Source organism: Acipenser ruthenus, chromosome 24 (genome assembly GCF_902713425.1).
Source record: "Acipenser ruthenus chromosome 24, fAciRut3.2 maternal haplotype, whole genome shotgun sequence".
Classification (NCBI taxonomy): domain Eukaryota; kingdom Metazoa; phylum Chordata; class Actinopteri; order Acipenseriformes; family Acipenseridae; genus Acipenser; species Acipenser ruthenus.
Genome location: NC_081212.1, coordinates 22,736,904 through 22,753,903, shown reverse-complemented (window position 1 = coordinate 22,753,903; position 17,000 = coordinate 22,736,904). Strand labels below are relative to the sequence as shown.

General features: G+C 38.5%; 1 protein-coding gene across 1 annotated transcript in view; it reads left to right on the top strand.

The window, feature by feature from the left end:
- The first annotated feature begins 1,664 nt into the window (after positions 1-1,664).
- Positions 1,665-17,000, top strand: part of prtga (protogenin homolog a (Gallus gallus)) — a 49,657-nt gene continuing 34,321 nt past the window's right edge. The window contains exons 1-2 of the mRNA XM_058998751.1: positions 1,665-1,947; positions 4,509-4,811. Coding sequence (XP_058854734.1) covers positions 1,881-1,947; positions 4,509-4,811 — 370 coding nt within the window. The 5' untranslated portion in view covers positions 1,665-1,880. The remainder of the gene's footprint in view (positions 1,948-4,508; positions 4,812-17,000) is intronic.

The window sequence follows — 17,000 nt, the reverse complement described above, 5'->3', positions numbered from 1 at the left end:
GGATTGAGGTTTGATTAGTTCCATTCAATTATTTAGAACAGGGATGGAACAAAGACCAGGTCTGGAAGGGGCTAACTTTGGCAACCCCTGTCCGACAGCATCGTGCCCCCTTGGACATTGCTTGAAACAAGGCATTGGCACAGACAAGCCAATCTGATTGTTGTCCACCCATGGAATAGAACATTACCAAAGTTTGTCATGCTACCCCTATGGGTCAGTCAGGACCTCCAACTAAAGCTGCACGGAATGATTATTAAATCATTAGTATTGAGCTCTCCACAGCAAGCAGGTGAGAAAAACCCAGGTGGGGGTCTGTGGTGTTGATTAGTCTAATTAGCAATTCCAATTGAAACGACTGAAGAAACGTCTGCGGGAATGTATGCTTATTGCTGCTCTCCACAAAGCTGCCTCTGCTAAATCTGTAAGTTTAATATTAGGAGTTTTCCAGCTATAGGGGAGTAAAGACTTATTTGCCAGGGGCTTGAGTACTCTGACTCCTGATCATTATCGTATATACTACTTACCTGATGGGGGGAGTTCTGAAACCCAGGACGTGTGACTTTTCTTCAGGATTCCTTTTAATTATTTCTAAAGCATTCACAAGATAAAACCCCTTGATCTAATTTCAATTGACAAGACATTCCACAGAAGTCTTTTTTTTACAGCAGGTTATAAAACAAATGCGGTATATTTAAACCATGCATGACACCTAACAAACTAACAAAGGCTCTCATCATCTGGGCAGCCATGAGAGGTTACAAAATAAAAGCTTCTTAATTAAACATTAATGAAGCTGCTGACCTAAGTGAAATTGGAAGAAAATTCCAAAAGAACAACACAATTCCTAAACCCATCATCATTTTTAAATTTGCTCTTTCTCTTGTGCTATTTTAACTGATTTCTTTCTCCTGCTATATTTTATTTTAAGAAAACACTTGTTTTTATTATTATTTTAATTGATTCTGTTGCCTCCCAATCAAGTGAAATTGGAAGAAAATTCCAAAAGAACAACACAATTCCTAAACCCATCATCATTTTTAAATTTGCTCTTTCTCTTGTGCTATTTTAACTGATTTCTTTCTCCTGCTATATTTTATTTTAAGAAAACACTTGTTTTTATTATTATTTTAATTGATTCTGTTGCCTCCCAATCAAATGAATTTCTGATTGTCTTGCACCAACTGGAACACCAAACTGAGGCCTCAGTTTAGTTCAATTATTTATTTATCTACCTCACTGTCATGGAGGCACCTGCCATTCTGCACTGGTTAAACCTATTTAGAGGCTGGTGGAGGCATTGACAGCAACAGTCAACAAGAGATGTACTGCCAGCTCAGAAACTTTATTAACAAGCACTTGGCCTACATAGCTCATGTTGTATGTTGTTTTACAGTCAGTAAACACAATGCAATGTGTAAAAAAAAATATGTACCGAGTTAGGCAACAGAAACTATTTTGCAGACCAGTTTTCTATATTTGCTCTTTCCACTTATTTGAACAGCCTGCTTCTCTTACATCCCCTCAAGAATGTGTTTAAAATAAGTCAAGTCAACTGGGGAAACACAGAGCTCGCAAATTGTACGGAGGGTCCTGTTACAAACCTAACCTTAAAAGTTGAAAGGTTGTAAATTGCCAGATAAAAGTAGTTCTTGGCTTTCATCAGTTGGCGGATGAATTCTTCCTTTTTTCAGTGATGCCGCAGAACATAGCGCTGCGGAGGTGGGAAATGGGATGGGATGGAATGTCCTTGCGCTTTGGGGTATTGAGAGAAAAGCAGTCCCTGATGTGAACAGTGGCGCTCTCAGTTGAAAGCAGATTAGTGACGAGTACGTGCGAGAGGCATAGTAGTAAGACTTAGCATGCGAAAACAATTGGAATAAATGGCGTCTTTTGAAAGGATAACATATCGGCGAGTGCTGTATTTTGCAGTATTTATTCCGATTTCAGGTACGTGAATTAATATTGTTTGGTTTTGGAAATATATATATATATATATATTAATATACATCTGTGAACTGCCGAACTGACCATCGGATATGTCCCTTTACCCCTTTCGCTGGCCTCTTCTTTCTGCATGTTTTAACAGCAAATCGCATCTTTGCATTAGTGATTGCAAATGCTGTTGGAATAATACACACACAGTTAAATATCACATTTTAAAGTTGCAGTTTAGTTGAAGTGGCAACTTTGAAATGTACTCTATTACAGACAAGGCTTAGTTAGTGTCCAAAGGCAGTGTAATGGCCGCGCTGACCACTATTTCGGGTCATCTATTGTCCGATCTGACCATTGCAATCGTTTGTCTTATTCCTGGAAAAAATAAATCCTGTTTTCTCTTTCACGTGCCCCCCAGCTTTGCATGCAGGGCACTGTAGGAACTGTAGTAAACAGTAGACTGATCAAAACATTAGTGATACACGTGGATATATTTAGGAATTTGTTTTTGAAAGTAGCTTATTCAGAGGGATCGGCGTGCTTGCCATTGCATGTGTTACTTTGCTTTACTTTAATGATGTTTGATTTGAATAAACAAAATGCAACATGCATGCTTACTGAAAGGGGGTTTTAAGCCTCGGTGTAGTCGTTGTTCTTACTCCGAGGTTGTAAACGTTCGGGAGATTAATAGTTTAATTCTCAACGTGTCATGCCTTGGCGGTTGATTAGCATAAATAATGTAAATGCATTTTTATGTCCTGATGATGGTCCTTTGAGTTCCACTGTGTCCATAATGTTTGAAAATGATCGTTTACTGATTAGTTACAGTATATTACTGTACCGTGAATGAATCAATAAATACAGAATTTAAAAAAGCAAACGGTAATGACTAAGAAGTGATTCCACTGTGATTTTTATTAGTTCCGGAATGATCTACATTTTAATAGAATCTACATCATTTTAAAAGCATTTCGTGTGGTATAGGTTTATAGATTGAATTCTTATTTTCCCCAATTGGCAGTTTTTACATTAATGACCATATTATAGGTAACAAACATATTCTGGGACGTTGTGTGTTGAGTTGCACTATATTTTATTTATTTATGTATTTATTTATTTTATTAATAAATAAAGCGTTGAGGGTTGTAGGGTAGTTTCACAGACCCGGCAATAATCTTGTACTAAGTTTACCTAAAAGTAACATTAACATTATAATCGGGGTCAGTGAAACCTTAATTTATGCCTAATCTTGTTCAGGTCAAATGCATTGATTTTCTATTGATTTAGTTGATTTCGGGTTATGCATGTTATGTGTAAAGTGGTGGTGTTATTCATTTATACAACGAAAGCCTGTAGAATTCGTGCTTGCAAATCTTTCAGGGGTTTGTAGCGAGATTGGATTGCTTGCTTTCCACACGGGATTTGATGTGAAACAGTACATCGTGCTTTCCAGCGTGTGCGCCTGATCTACAAAACAGCCCGTTAATTGAGAGTATAAATGTAATAGCGTAACAAACGTAGGTACTCTAATACTTTGGGTTGCACTGTTTTTTTTACTCATGTTAATAAAAATGCGTCCATTTATTACGCTAATTTTATAGTTATTTTAATATATATTTCGAGTAAAACTGCAGTTATTTGTACATACATTGGCTTACTATCATCAGTAGTAGGCTACCGTGCATGCTATTGTTCCACGGGAATACACAATCGTGAAATCAATAGGGTGTTAATGTTTCCCACACATTTCAAAGCCAAACGAATATATTTTGTTTAGTCGCAGTTTGTAAATTGCAATTTCCCCCACATGTCTTAAACAGCGTGATATAGCTCGTTAAAGAAAATCAACAGGCAATGATTGGCTTCATTTGCAGCGTGTTGGGCACAGAGCAGGACTCCCATCCACGTGGTGTCTTTCCAGCTTGTTAAGACGCTGTTTTCTAAAAAGAAGCTACTGACCTACCTAGGTAGTTTTTTTTCTAATGGCTCCTCGTAAAATATGACTTTTACTGCTTGCACTGTTCAAGATCCCTTTTGACAAGCCTGTAAAATTAGCAAACAGTTTGCTCCCAAACGCTCCTTACTAAGTGATGAAACTTTTAAGAAAAATTCTAGGAATTCAAACCCAGTGTGGCAGTTGTGGTGCCAGCTATTTCCTTAAACTATTTCTGACACCCTTGTGAAACTTTATACCACTGCACTGTTTTTAACATGCCGAAAGCTGCTCCTTACCAGGTGATGCTGAAACAAAAACATGTTTTATTTAATGAATGCATTGAGCAAAGTATGCTGGCTTTCTTAATGTAGGTTCCAATAGTTTGTTCAGCCAGTTTATGTGCATACTAATTGGATTAAATTAGTGTAAAGGGAAGTCTTGAAATCCAAGTATGATTGCAGTGCCCTGTTACAATATACACTTGGGTGGCTGAATTCCAAACTCAGCCTTTCAGTTGACCTTTCATGCTGAACCATGGCAAATCCCAACAACAGTGAGAGTTATGCCAAGAAATTCAATTGTGCGTTACTGATTCCCTTGCTGCTTACTTACTGTACTGTGCCTTCTCTCTTTGCAGGTGTTTTGTGTTTTAGTGAGCTGTTTTTCATCAAAGAGCCACACGACGTGATGGTTTTGAGGAAGGACCCTGTGATTTTGGACTGTCAAGCCCGTGGAGAAGTACCTGTGTCAATGACGTGGCTCAAAAATGGAGTAAAAGTTACAGAAAACGAGCGAGTATATGCCCTGTCCAATGGCTCTCTTTACATTGCAGAGGTGGAAAACCGAAGAGGAGACAAATCCGATGAAGGTTTCTACCAGTGTCTTGCACAAAACAAATATGGAGCCATTTTGAGCCAAAAAGCCCGCCTTACTATAGCAAGTAAGTTACTTAAGCAGGGAATCTGGTTTTTTTGTTTTCCGAATCTATGTGTGACACACAGTGCATCTGTTTTCGTGCAACTCTGCACTGGGTTATGGACCACAAATGGAATATGATTCACATGTATGGTCACCAGTGGTCAGGGGTTGACATGAATGGGCCTCAAGGTCCATTACAGTAACAAGAAAGCACAAGAAACAAGTGCTGTACTTTCCATCTGTGAAATGCAGCGTGTAACCCCAGTGCAGTAGGGGGTGAGCTGAGACCTCAAAAGTTAATTTGTCAGGCTCTACATGGCTGTGTGATCTTTGCCATGAGTCAGGGCATTTAAACATGAAGAAGAACCCCAAAAAACAAACTTCACCAAGCCCCTCTTAAGTTTATGGTCTTTGCTAACAGTAATGCGAAAGCATTTCTGCTTACTATTTAATACCAAATAGTCATACTTTTTTTTTTTTTTTTCTTTAAATCTGTAGTGAAAATATTTGATATGCAAAACCCTAGTATAGTTTTCACTGTTGTGAATTGTTCTGCAGGTATCTGAAACTAAATGTTAGCTGATCAGAGAAAAAGATGAAGACCTAACATATTGCTGAGCATTAAATTGGCTTTCTGTGCTTTAAAAAGGAAATGGTAGTCTATCATGAGTTACCAGCAGGGTGCTATCATTTTCTTTCAGTTTTCCGTGGCTAAGCTTTGGCCAGTGAGATGATCATTTTTTTTTTCTTCAGAAGTGTAATGCCCAACATTGCATTTGGAAGCCTAATTCTCTAATCCATCCAATAGTCTAGGGTCTGAAAACAAGGGGGGAAGGGGTGCATAATGCCTTTGCTGCTAAAGTTAGCGATTGGAACCCAGAAGTTACACTGTGGCAGAAAATGTGGTTATTCATGTGCAAATGAGGGAGCTGCAGGTCTAAAAGGTTAGAAACTGTCCGGGATGTGGGTTACCCCAGTGATAAAGAGCAGATGACCCCCATTCATTGGCCGAAGCTTTCATGTCGCTGCCTCACAAAGTGATTGTCATGAATTGTTCTTTTGGAATGCATTGCTTCGTATATGTGAGCAGGCCAAGGAGCATTATCACAAGGGGACGTCGGAGCAGGTCTTCTGGGACACTTCCCCCCTGCAAGCCCCAAGGCCTGACTCTTTGTTCACCCATGCATTCAAGAATTTACTTTAGTTTCCACATTCCCTTTCAGAGAAACATAAGAGTTTAGGTACTGTAAGCACCTTGACCAAGCATTACATTGTACAGTTGGCAGTTAAAGAAAGTTTAAGTGAGACTCTGTTCAAGAGTTAGCTGTGAGGAACAAAACTGTTTAGTTGAAGCCAGGCTTAAGTAAATATCTAGCAGAACCTGAACTGATTCATGACAGCAGGGCAAGCTAACTACAAAACAAAATATAAACAGTATTCATCAAAGAAAACATTCCCTGAAGTTGGAATTTAAAAAGCAAACAAACAAAATACTTGTCGCAGTATTCACTAAGCTTGGAACACACTTGGGGCAGCAGTGTGGAGTAGTGGTTAGGGCTTTGGGCTCTTGACCGGAGGGTTGTGGGTTCAATCCCTGGTAGGGGACACTGCTGCTGTACTCTTGAGCAAGGTACTTTACCTAGATTGCTCCAGTAAAAGCCCAACTGTATAAATGGGTAATTGTATGTAAAAAATAATGTGATATCTTGTAACAATTGTAAGTCGCCCTGGATAAGGGCGTCTGCTAAGAAATAAATAATAATAATATACAAATAAACTCGAATCTCATTTTATTCAGAGTCTGCCTGTAGATTGAAGTTTTGCTGAATTCACAAAAGCTGTGCATTTATCAGTGGGAGGAAAAATGAATTGCTGATATGTCTGTTAAGGTCAAAGGAAGCAGAAAGTGAAAAGGATCAAGTCTGTTAATTGTTAATCTTCCTTGTAAACTGTGGACAGGAAGTGACTTGTTTATTTCCTTTCCTTAAAAGGTGGAAATGGGATTCTTGGGAATGGGGCCCACAGTGCACTGTATTGGTCCAAAACACAACCCTTGCTCTGGGTGACCTAAAATACCCTGTTTTCAAAATATAAACATTGAACTGCATTTCTTACTGGGCTCCTTCAGATGACTATGATAATAGCTTCTAACCTTACTATTGACATTACCACGTTGACCACATTTTTAAATGCTAGCACGTAAAATAGCATAATATCCGATAGGCACAGCCATTTAAAAGCAGTAGTAGTAAAAGTCAAGTTAATGAGCCTTGGATTACTTTGCAGATTGCTAATGGCAAAACCGAATGTTATTTAGCAGCTGGTTGTGTATGTGAAAATAGATGGCACATTTCAATACATCAGTGTTTCAGAGTGTGATTTTAAAAAGATGTTTCCAGGTTGCTGTATATCATGTAGTGCAGGGCAGCAGTGTGGAGTAGTGGTTAGGGCTCTGGACTCCTGACCGGAGGGTTGTGGGTTCAATCCCCAGTGGGGGATGCTGCTGCTGTACCCTTGAGCAAGGTACTTTACCTAGATTGTTCCAGTAAAAACCCAACTGTATAAATGGGTAATTGTATGTAAAAATAATGTGTAAAAAAATAATGTAATTGTATGTAAAAATAATGTGATATCTTGTAACAATTGTAAGTCGCCCTGGATAAGGGCGTCTGCTAAGAAATAAATAATAATAATAATAATAATAATAATAATAATGTAATTTAATTGTAAGGGTGTGCTGTTTTATGTTGTAAAAGGTGATAAAATCAGCCAGTGGAGTTCACAGCTTGTTTTAAAGGGACACTTAGCTCTGCTGGACTGTCTATCTGGAAGCTCATAAAATTTGCAGGTACCTGAGAAATATAGTGTGGAGGAAAACAAAGCTGGGGGTGGGGGTTTGCTGCTGACAAGTTTACCGTCACTTTAGTTTCACTCAAATCCTGTGTAACTGGTTAGGAGAAATTTGATTGGATACCACCTCACCTGTAAAGAAAAAAAAACAAAAAAAGTTCCATGTGTATTAGAATTTCTGCGGTTTATTGCAGGGCCAAGGAGTGAAGCCAAGGATAGCGCTCTTCATGCGATTGTTTTCTGCTGTGCTACATGGAGGAATTAATGAAAAGCCATTCAGTATGGCTTCTTTTGTCTGTTTGCCCCCTGACTGTCCCCTGAAGAAAGGGATTTTTTTTTGTGGGCAGTTGTTTGTCCAGTGATCTGGGGTCAGGTCTGCTCAGTTTAACAGCTGGGCCTTTTCATTCTGGAATGACAATTACTCTGACAAAAGAGGTCCCTTAGAAACTTTTTTTTTTTTTAATGAAAAGTATAATGTAGAGAACCTTATGCTTTTTTTAAACCACCTTTTAAAAAGTATGCTAAGGTATCCTGTTACAAAAAAAATACAATGTCTTAGCATAGATACACTGAAGCTTTTTTTGTTTAGGCTGCTCTCTATATGATGATGTTTTCCATGTATAGTATTTCAATATACAGAAGCTAAGGGACATTTTGTGATGTGCAGACTGTACATTTGCAAGTTGTTTCTGTTTTAATAGGCTTACTAAAAGACGTTCTGGTAAATGTGAGAATCGTTTGTGTGTCGCCAGCTATGTGCAGGTGAAAAACTAAAGCTTTGATTATTTGGCGTGTGCATGTCTCTTCATGGGAAGGATTGGTAAACTAATATCTACATATTGGCATAGCCTTCTGGACCTTCTGCCTGAAATCCTTGGCCCCTAATAAAGTTCTGTAGCGATGTTAAAGTCTGTGCAAGGATACAAAGAAACATTGTGTTTATTTTCTGAGCCTTTCGCAGCACAATCGACCCATTTACAGTGCGTACATGTGATCTTGCTTATTCCGTTTCAGTAGGCTCAAGCCTGCTTTTTAGTCTTGTACCATCAGAGCAAGATTTTCTTTGTTTTCTTTTTCGAATGAAAACATAGATGGCCTAGAGTTAGAAACCTCCTTTCTCTGTAACATAAACAAGCAGGCGGTCTTGAGAAAGAACAGGGTTGTTGTTTTGAGGTAATGATGCTGACTGGGGTATAGATAGAGAGAGAGCCTGAGGGCAACCCAATCTGTGGAGGCTCTAATGTGTGCCTTCATGAACAATGACATGTGACTTCTGAAGCTAACTAGGATTACGTGGAAGACGGCAGGTTTGTATTGACTGTCTCTGCAGCAGGAAGCCGGGTGCATATGTTGGTTTTGCAGAGTTCTTATTGTGTTTCCAGAGATGATTTGATATTGGAGAGATGTCATTTTCCACAAGTTTAATGACATTCCTCAATTTTTTTAAAGTCGCTTGAGCCATCTTTGACCTGTATTGAACTTCAGCTGTCTTTTTTAAAACCTCAAGCCCATTAATAAATTGCTCCATTTAGTTGCTGCATGGATTGGCTCATTTATTTAAGTTTAAATATGAATACCTTTGTTGTTGGCAACTTGATTATGACTACTTTGATTACAAATTGATTATGAAGACATCTATTGCATAATGTATTTGCTGAAGTTAACCTAGATAGAATTGCAAATTCATCTATATTCCAAATGTTTAGAGTTCCACAACCTGTTTTAAGTTGTAGGCTTGTGGCTGTTGGTTTAGGGTTAGGGCTGTCTTTTCTTTTTGAAATTTAGCACCCCATCCTGATTGATCACCATGACATTCCTGGCAACACGTCTGAAATGAATCCACAAGCAGAGTGCTCTTTACACAGCAAACGTGGGCTGTCCCAGCTCAGAGGTCCATTCCAGCAGGCTGTTTAATCACTTTCCACTTTCCATTTTGGCTGTTTAGGCTTTCTGCAAAGGGAGAAGTGGGGATAATTATCTTGAGGTGCTTATCAGAAAACAGTTGTGGTATCTTCATTTGAGTGTACACGCAAAATCAATGGAGTTTCAATACAACACCTTTGGTTAACCAGCTGTATTCTGAAATAAGCTCCATTTGCATTGCTGCCTGCAAGGGAACTCGTTTTTCATTACTGGCTCTAATATCTGGAACGATGTGCCTTAGGCCAGGCCTCTCTTCTCAGTGACCTTTCTAAAGGGAGCACGTAGAGTTTATAAAGCCATTGATCGACATTTATCTTCTTTCTTTTTTCTTTATTAAAATTCTGTGACCAGCCAGAATTGAGCAGAAACTTCATAAAGAGTTCAAAGAAAAATCAATTATTTATCTTCATATTAATGGATAGTCAGCAGAAATTCCCTTTCCTGCAAGATAAAGTAATCATGGCAGTTGTACGCAGATCATACAAAATGTGTGTCTCTAGAACGAAAGTAGACATGGTTTTAGCTCGATACTCCAATTGCCCTGTGCATACTCTGTTTTACAATAATTTTATATTTGCAAACATGTTTTCTACTGGCTTCATGACCTTAAAGCATTTCTTGTCAAAATGCATGTTACAAGGTTAATAAGAGTCTGAAGCAATGTAATGCAAAATGACCTCTTTTTGTAAAGCATTGCTTAACACATACTGTATAGTTAAATTGAGTCATTGGCCTATAATGACCTTGTTCAAATGAAACACTAAATAAGCAATATTTAGTATTTGACAGTATGATTGCAAGCACACATTTGAAAGACAATATTTGAGTTTCTAACTGTACACTTTTAAAATGAAGACAAAAATAGTTGTACTTTTTTTTTGTATGACTTTGTTTGATTTACAGAATCACCAAATAATATTATTACATGTGTATCTTTTATAAACAGCCACACAGTTTGGGGGGACATTTTAAATGTGTTTAATGGGCTTGTGAGGCAGACCTAAAGCCTCAGGAAATCTCTTCAACCACTATAGATAAGAACTGAATCACTGGTTTGAGATAAAAGGCTTTTGTAGTCTCCAAGTGTCAGAGGTCATGGGCCCCTTTTGACCATTCAGAAGTGATATCTTGAGTATTTTAAATGAGACGGACCATGACAGACTTTACTTCTGTGTCCTTCAGAAACGCATCTTCATCACCTTGTTTGCTACTAATTATTAGATTGAAGTGACACCAGATATGTCCCAAGTTAATACATACATGTTCTTTCATTAGAATATATAAATAAATAAAAAGCTGACTTATATAAACATCTGATTTTTAAATCCTAAATAGATTTAATAGATGGGGCAGCATAGCCTAAAAGACACTTTTTGAGGTGCTTTCTGGTACATCTTCAATCTCTCTGATGTTGCCCATTCATCACCTGCCTGTCTTTTATAGAACTACTGCTGACAGTATGAAATGGCAATACCTTGGCATTGCGATAACTTGAGAACTTTAAAACATACAAAAAAGAAAACCCAAGTGGGGGCTTCCCAGTGACCCCTGGTCTCAGAGGCCACGCTATTCATGGGAAAACCAGCTTTGTTATGCTTTGGCAATGGTCAGTGAACTGGGGCCAGCTTTATTCTGAACCTCCCTAGCAACTAACCATCGGCTGTATGATTGATTCATTTTAGCTTTTCAGCATCACATTCTTCCCTTCAAGCGCTTGTCTAGGAGAGCATCTTTTCAGGGCTGGACATTTAATCATAGAAAGTAAAGGGACACTATATAAGATTGAGAGGGCTGTTTCACTAACCAATTTGAACTACCCTGCTGTTCTTCAACTACTCATCATCATCATCATCATAATGATGCTGTTGGCTGGCCATTGAATTATTTATTTATTTTTTAAAAGACAGCCTGTGTTTTTTGACAAAGTATTGGTGCAGGCCATCCATCTACAGAAATGTGGTGTACAGCTATGGCCAAAAGTTTTGTATCTCTCTATAGAATTAACTAATTTGGCTTCATAAAGTCGGCGATGGCATAACCTGGACACGAACCAGCCATCTCCAGGCTGTAGGGCGCATTCTGCACTCCACGCAGAGCGCCTTTACTGGATGCGCCACTCGGGAGCCCACTACTTTTGCATATACTTAACAAAAAACTGATAACAATGGAAAAATGTGACATTTCAAAATCTAACATGAAATAATGTACTACTGTTATGGCTTCCAGTAGACTGCGATACCATTTTGTAGTTTCTTCGATTTACATAATTAAGTAAAAATATCTAAATTATGTTCATACAGTGTTACTTCTTTTTAATTGTCTCAATCCTTAAATTCTAGGTGATGCAAAACTTTTGGTCATAGCTGTAGGCATTCTCAATTGCTAAATGAAGGAATTTTCTCAGGCAGGCTTGGTTTGTATTAGACTGCTTCACAGAATGAGAAATGGCATGTGTTATTTAAATACATGAAACACATAACGAATGAGATTCTTCCATGGTTGGTTGCTTACAGTAGTTCAAACAGCCAGCGGGGTGAGGCTGTGGTTCTTGCTTGACTGACTTTCTAAATAAATACAGGATGCACACAATGAAATCAGAGATTGTTGCCCATGCCTGTGTGGGTGCGCCCCTGATGGAGCATGTCTGTTTTGCATTTGCAGCTTGTTTTGTAATCCACTTCCTCTTGATCACAGCATGAAGTGGTTTTATGGACATTTGCATAGGACGGCACCCTTTTGAACCCAAATGCTAGAAATAATTGAACTAATCCTTGTAGCTCAATGTGTAATATATTGTTTTAATGTAGTGCTTGGCTCTGGGTGAAAGCAGTGCGATTTGTCAGCTGTGATGTACTGGGTTCAGTGCAGCTGTCATAGTGAGGGGCTGAGGGACAGAGATCTCTGGCTTCACATGGCTCCTTCCACTGCATGTAATAAACGCCCTGCAGCCGAAGCTCTGGCTGTGTTTGAATGAATGTGACGAGCTGCCTGTGATGAAATATGACAGACCTTCCCTGCCTATGATCTGTGTATTGTTTTGATAGACTGCATTGAAGGCATTCTGTGAATAAACCACAATTTAAAAGGACTTCCATTTGCACGCTTCAGTCATTACACTTGACTTGAGATCGAGCAAGCTCCCCCACTGTGGCAGATACCGTATCTAATATGCGGATCAAGGATGTGCGTTTTGAAAAACACAATAATTGGATTTCAAGATTTGGCTAAAACCTGAACATGGGATTGGTTTACTGTATCGTGTACATTTTTCTAAACGCTACAGAATGTAAAATCCGTCAACCTGCCATTGTTTGTATATGAGTTAATCTGCTTCGGAGAATGTATTTATGTAGAGGCAGCAAGCCATGAGGGCATTTGTAGGGTTAGAAATTGGTGTTTTCAGTCCGTCGCTTGGCCAATTGCACCAGACAAAGCCGTGGTGTGTACAATGCATGTGCACCCACCTATCTTTAATCTGAATGAACAGCAGCCACACAACTCGAGCAGCTTTGAAGCTGTCCAGCATGGCTTTCTTGGGGTCTCCCCTGTCATCTCTTGCTTTGAACACCAACGGGAAATGGGGGGGCCATGAAAATTTTTAGTGAGTGCATTGGTTCTGCACACATTGGTTGTCTTGTTGATAGATCTTCTGAGGGAAAAAAAGCCAGAGAATTAACAAGGCTGGAAACTATCTAGCTTTAATACACAGTTTATATTCCAATAAAATAGAAATAAGTCTCTCTGATGGGTAGTAAACTGATTACAGTACCTAAGATATACTAAATGCAGAATAAATAGGGGAATGTTATTATCATGGCCATAGCTATTGATTGTCAAAGGTTCCGTTGGACCTACACTGACATTTTGATGGTGTCTTTTGATATGTTTCCATGTTTTGTATTCCGATACATTTCCATGCAGTTTAAGGTATTTGGCTGCTTTCAAAGCGTTTGTTTCTAAAATGTAGTTTAAAATTAATATACCAGTATTAAAGTTATAGCATGTAAATAGGCCAATAGTCTTTGTCAGTAAATGATGATTTTAATTCTCTTCTCGTCTAAAATTATTCGCTTCCCTTTTAGTGTGGAGTGCGTGACTGGAGAAGTATAGCAGCAAACTGAACTTTAAAATACGTGGCTGTCTTCGTACTTCTATAGAGAGGCTCTGCATTGCTCGGGCCGGAGAGCTTCCAAGAAACCGACAAGATGGCACGCCAGTGTGGTGAGAAGAAGAAAGAGATTGGCCCTGACATCTCTGAGGGAACCTTTGTTTGAGTCTGACCTGGCCACTGACCCATTGTTTACTCTGCTGTGTGGTTTAGTAAGGCTTCTCAGGTTACAGCACAATTGAGAAAATTAGCACTTAAGTTTAAGAGAGAGTAGACCTTCCTCCTTATTTTGGGCGGAGACTTGTAAAAGTTGCACACTTTTAATGAGCTCTTTACAGGTCTTTTTTCTGTTTAATTGCAGGAAGACCTGCTGCCTGAACATCCCTTTTATACAGTACTGAAGCAAGATCGCCTACTAGTCATTAAATATATTTTCTAAAAAAAGAAACTTTGTTTCCCGTTTTTACTAGCTGCAGAGACTTAACAGTTGCATTGTGACACTGGAGTTAAAGCTAACAGGTTGTATTCACTCTGATGCCTATAATCTGGTGGAAAAACACAGCATTCGTTTTATCTGTAATTTGAGGCCACTCATGACCTCCGTGTCAGAAAAATCTTTTTAAGTCACATCAAAGAGGTGATACCAGTATACATGTTATTCAATAGAGGCTGTTTGATGTAAAATATATTTGTTGTTGGTGTTAATGTATTGGTATTTTTTTTTTCACACTGAGTAGAAAAAAACATGTTACAAAGCAAGATGTCCCGGGAATCCCCCTGGAGTTGCAAGGGCCCCTGTGATGTGATTGATTGGCAGTTTGCAGGCAGGCAGAAGGCCTTAAACATTGTGGGCTGTGAAGCAGCTTGGCCATGCTTTGCTAAGTGTTGTGCTAGCCGGGATTTGTTGAGAGCAGAGGTGAAGGGGTTAGGGCAGGAGAAGGGGCAGATGGTCAGATCCTCTTTCTTTGCATTGCAGTGAGGGGAATTTTCCTTTAGATTTTTATTTGTTGGGTGTAATGAGCACAACTCTAAAGTTATAGTAATTATTTATAGGAAAGCCACTGCTCTAAGGAAGGCCTAGGGAAGATGTTTCTATAGAAGGTTAGATTATGTTGATAAAGTATTTAAAAGGAACTGCAATGTGATATATCACTGAAGTATAACTAATGTGCATATGCATTTGTGAATGTACTTATTCATGTTCTTATTAAAGGAGGAGTTATTTCTGGAGGTTTTTTTCTCATTCTGTCTCAGAGAAATCATTAGACATTACAGTAATCTCACACTGTATTGAGTAAAGGTTAATTAGCAACTCTGTTGCATAAGCATAGAGTATGTAAAATGTCATAGTTTAACTAGGGTACTAATCACTGTTCATTAAGCCAGTTCAGATATAGATTAAACCCAAGGTAGTTTTGCTGTTGCTGTTTTTTTCCATAATCCATGCTAGTATGTGTAAACTTTTCTTGTTGTATTTCCAGCCCTGTCCAGCCTTTGCGGTCTGAAGCACTAATTTGATACCTGCCTGGCGAGAAAGCCCTGTTGTGAAACAGCAAGGAATGCACTTTTGATGTTGATTAAAACTTTTGCCTTGCTGAAGGAGTGAAGATCAGTTAAATGTCCAGGATTGACTGTCCTTTCTTTGCTCTGGACAGCTTTATACCTCAAGTGTTGGCACTTCTGATAAATCAATCCTGAACCAAGGATTCTCCCAAGAGGTTGCAAATCTTGCACCACTTTTTAACATCAAAGTTCTATTGGAGGGGCAGCCCTGTTTGTGTGGTGCAAGTGACCTAACGGTCCAGAACTAATTGAATTCAGAATCTAGGTGCACACAGCTGAATAGATGAAAAGCCGGCTATTGTCTGAACTCTTACTGGAAGTGGTGTTTCTGAACCTAGTTTTACTTTTATGGTTGAGAAGTGGTCTTTTGACAACAGGACTTTTGTTCAACTTGACCACTTTATTTTTTTTCTTGTTTTGCCATTCATTTCTTTTTTTGTGGACTAGATTTAAAGTAATTTATTTGTTAACGAGGGTTTATTATACAACACTTTTAAAAATATACTTAAACCTTGGACATTCCCATTGTGAGTCGCCCTGGATAAGGGCGTCTGCTAAGAAATAAGTAATAATAATAATAATAATAATAATACAAGCAACCCCTGACCCCTTATTGCAGACTACAAAGCTACATCACCTTGCATTTCTGGTGGATGTGCTAACATGTTGGCTGATATATCAGGGGGGGCAGGAGGTCTTTGCTACAAACTTAAACCCAGGGCTTTAAATGCCTTAAGAAGCTGTCAGCTGCCAATGCGCTGGTAATCACTCACTGAAAGCCCATACAATCACCCTGGGAATTTGTACTCTGCATGGGAAAGCGATCTGGCAGTATGGGCTTTATAAAGCTATTAATCATAGTTATGTAGGCAAAAGTATCCAATAGATTTGAATACAGAGAGATGAGTCAACAGCTTTTTTTCAGTGAGTCAAATACAGTATTAGAGATATGAAAATCAGAAGTAGATGAGCAACTGGATATTTTATATAGAGGGTAATTTATATATATATATATATATATATATATATATATATATATATATATATATATATATATATATATATAATATTATAAAAAACCTTTATTATTAGTTGAATTAAGACAGCAGATTTACTGCTCTGAAGTGTGGAAGCTGTTGAACAGTCAGACCAGATAACCTATTGCTTGGGAAGGTTGTTGTCTAAGACGTTCTGAACCATTTAATTGTTCTTTTCTTTTTCTCCTCTTTTGCTGACTTTTTTTTTTCTCCCATCTATCAGTGGCTGTTTGGAAGATTCTGTAGGAAACTTTAAAAAGCAAACATCTGGAAACACTCCACGTTCTTCCAATTAACCCGTGTGATAGAGCTTGGAGGAGGGGCAGCAACAGAAATGGTTTATAAGGATCATCCAACAAGGGTCCTATTAAATATACACGAGAGGGAAACATGCAAGACATTTATCAGAGGGCAAAAAGCAAATGTGTGATCAGTGGCATATTTAATTATACACTTACTTTAATCAATGACCTGGGATTTTTTTTTTTTTTTTTTTTTTTTAGACCTGCTGTTGTATTGTGTCCAAGAATTAACAGGTCCTCCAAATAGTCTTTCATTCATTATACTTTTCTTTGTGGTATAAACTGACCTAAGTAGTCACTGCTTGTTAACTAAATACTGGCAAGTATGGAAAGACCTTCAATACTGGGAATCCCTGTTGGTCAACAGTCTGCAAAATGTGTTCCGCATTCACTTTTCTGTGCTAATGACTGGCATGTCAAGCTCACAA